The following is a 3,535-nucleotide window of genomic DNA, read 5'->3' on the forward strand; positions in this document are numbered from 1 at the left end:
AGGTAGCCACAGGCTAATGGTAACTAATAATAGCAAACGTTAAATAGACACATTTGTGTGATGCATCTTTGTTATGTCCATTTAGATTTATTACTATTGCTGACTTCTACTCTTCTTTGCTTGGGCTAATGCATTGTACTGTCATAAAATAATTATTACATAATAATTCAATTACAACGGCTTGCTTTAATTCGTAACCTTATATAATTTTCTTCAGCTAGCTCTAATTTTGTTATACTGTCTGCCATGTAATCATATGTTCCAGACAGCTGACTCTTCCGTGAGCCTCCGTGGGGGTGTCACATGTGGCTGTGGGCCTCTCTTGTGCTACATTTTCTTTGCTGCCCAGCCCTCCTCCCCCTCGGTGCCCCGTTCCCCTTTTCTTCAGCTCTCCCTTGCCGACCAGATATCGGCTCAACAGCTATCGTTGGCTCCACCCCTCCGTTATCACCTCGCCTAGACAATTGTACAGTCAAACGATATCACAGCAGGGCGACCTGCATCGAGCTAAACAGCAGGCCGTAGGTTTGAAGGTAGGAGTGTGTGAGGTTTTCAGGCTCAAGTGACTGAGGAGCTGTGGGAGGTACAGTGCATTCAGATGCCTGGTGTTGTGGGGGTCTGAGCTGAGTTATATAGACATGCATAACTCTTGAAGACATTTAGAAATATATTTCTTTTAGTCCAGCACTTCTGATTGGACAAAAAATAAACTAAGGTACAATTAATAAGAAATTATTAATTAAGAAAATACTTTAATATCAATACAATAAATCAGCTCTCAAGCAGCCCCACAGTACTGTACATTTCTTAAATAATATATAGATTTAATGGTAAACTAGGCATTTTACTTTCCACAAGAGAATAACAATATAGAGATGTAGGTCCAAACAAACATACAATAATAGAATATTTATCACTTGTTTCATAGAAAACATAAGGACAGTATAGACATTAAGGCATTGTGTAGGTCTTTTCAGACATTCATCATCCAAAAATAAATAAAGTATCTAATCTAAGTATACTCAGTGTACCTTAGTATCCTCTCTCCCTTGGCCATTTCTAGGTTTCATTGTTCACTGGCATAACTGTTGGTCGTATTTTTGTCAGAAACACGCACACACATGCAGGCAGTCATAAAACTACCCTCAAGTAAATAAATAGTATTTGGGTACCATTAGACTTCTGTTATTGTCTGACTATCTTTGCTTCTGTGCTTGTGCCAAAAACTGGGTCACAGGAGAAATGGCCTCTAAAAGTGCAGGAGACACACCGATTCACAACACATTAACACACCCATCCACACAAACACACCTGCCCTGCCATCAGCAAATCCATGACATGCATAGATGGTGATCTGCTTGTGTCCCAAGTGTGTATTTGTGATGCCGAGGGTCCACACAGTCTTTTCGGGCTGCAGAGCCCCGTAAAAGGGCAAAGTTTGGGTTTTTTTGTTGTTTTTTTCTGTTTTTTTTTTTTTTCTCTCTTCCTTTTGAGCAGCAGGTCAGTCAAGATGCCAAGTCAGAGGACAGATCAAGTCCTTCAGTCTGGAAGAGATTACAAGAGAGAGAAAACAACAGTTAATAAAAATATTTAACATTTTCATTCTTACAGTGGCTAAGCCAAATAAACTAGTACACCTCAACTTGCACCCTCTAACGATCATATGCATATTTGGTCATTTGCATCCAACGGTCAAGCAAAGCACACTCAAATTCTTGGCATGTAAATCCACGCAAATAAGCCTCACTTTAAGCAGTTTAATGAATGGAGACTTAAAGCCTCAATTTTCTTTGTTTGGAAACAAAATGACTAAATCTTGTGCGAATATCATCCAAGATCTAAGAACTGTTTTTTCATAAAGCACCTGTAAGGTCAGCTGGCCAAACGCTGCTCTATAGCACCACTAGTGGCCAAAAAGACCCACACTGCACCTTTAATGCTGCAAAACATCCAATGACTTGACAAATCTGGTTCTTCGACAATTCAAAACACAAGTTCTTTAACTAGAAAACTGTAACAGTCATCCTAAAAGGAAATGACCCGTGTTAGTAGTCTGATAGTTTCCCCACAAACAACACTGGTGCCAATTAAGCAGCTCTCTTGAGGCAACAGACATGAGGGCCTCTGAGAGAACAGTGTTCACTCTGTAAGGTACACATGTACTGTACAGAGTGAACTCATTCACAGGCTCAGATTAGGGTTTTGTGTGTCACAATAACAAGGAGGCACAGGGAAAAACAGCTTAAATATCAAGTGGGTGCCACACACATGGGACAGTTCTGAACATATAGTTTTACACATCCACAACAACAACAACAACAACACGTTTGTTTGTTTTTTACATCAATATCACACATGTTTTATAATCTGACTCTAGCCTGGTTATTGATTTAAAGGCACTTTGGTATTTGAAGCTATGCCTCTTATCCACAGAGCTAATGTTGGGTCATTTTGACCTCACATTTCTAGAGCTGCTACTGACTAAATATGAAGATCTTTTGTCCAATAAAAAGTATCCTGCAGCTGAAGGTGTTAAAAGTGTGTTTGTGTGTATGCTGGGCCTTACTGGATAGTAATGTTCTGATCTTAACACACCAGCTGTTTAGCCCAGGAAAGACTTGAGGGACAGTTTGTGTGTGGTGGGGCAAAGGGGCTCATCCACAGCAAGCATAATTACATAATCTAGGATGCAGAAAGATGAGGAGGGGGTGAGTGTTCCTGTCATGCTGCTCTGGACACACGCCGCAGCTACAAGCGGTACAGCAGCATCTCTAATATTAAACAAACGGAAAGGAACTGTGGCTGCATCTATGCTGCAATAAACGATAAGAATGGAACATTTGTTTTCTTTCTGTGGAAATGCAGCCGCGGTAGGAGCTGAAAAAGACAGGGAGCATCAATGTCCTTAAACAGTTTGAGCTAAGAAAACTTTAGCACTGTAAGGCTGATGAAACCCTGGGGAAGAAAAAAAAACAAAAACAGCTGAACAACCTCAAATATGCGCAGCGATCAGGCTGTTTGTGTTAGTTCCTGAAAAGCTGCCATTTTTGGATCTGTCATTCAGCGCTCTTATAAACAAGCAGCCCAGTTCTCTTTCACAGAACCACACATTTAGATCTTTTGAAGATATTTTAGGCCCCATAAGATGATAGTGTAGCTGAGGAGGATGTTAGAGATGTTAATCACTAAATCCAAAGATAAGTCCCTCAATCTTATATGATTTTTCAGAGATTGACTATAATGACGAGATCATTTTACAGTCAGGGTCAGATTTCTGTTGAATTCAGCTTTATAAACATGTTCAAATTCGGACAAAACATCCTAAATGCCCACACCTTACATTACGCATTCCCCAGCTCCTCTCCATGGAGCATCCACCGGCTCTTGCTGATCTACCCTTGGCCGTCTAATCTTGCCCGCAGAGGCTATAATCTCATCTGGAGCCGTGGCTGGCTAAATGTGGGGAACGCTGGCCACGCAGTTATCTAGCAGCTAGCGCTTCTGTCTGGAACATCCCGGCCTACTTTAGCCCCCC

General features: G+C 41.0%; 1 protein-coding gene across 1 annotated transcript in view; it reads right to left on the reverse strand.

The window, feature by feature from the left end:
• Positions 1 to 383: 383 nt before the first annotated feature.
• Positions 384 to 3,535, reverse strand: part of LOC102314346 (insulin receptor substrate 2) — an 11,921-nt gene continuing 8,769 nt past the window's right edge. The window contains exon 3 of the mRNA XM_005948211.2: positions 384 to 1,544. Within this exon, the coding sequence (XP_005948273.1) occupies positions 1,540 to 1,544 (5 nt within the window). The 3' untranslated portion in view covers positions 384 to 1,539. The remainder of the gene's footprint in view (positions 1,545 to 3,535) is intronic.

Source organism: Haplochromis burtoni, unplaced genomic scaffold (genome assembly GCF_018398535.1).
Source record: "Haplochromis burtoni strain Fernald_Lab_line unplaced genomic scaffold, NCSU_Asbu1 Contig_471, whole genome shotgun sequence".
NCBI classification, from domain to species: Eukaryota; Metazoa; Chordata; class Actinopteri; order Cichliformes; family Cichlidae; genus Haplochromis; species Haplochromis burtoni.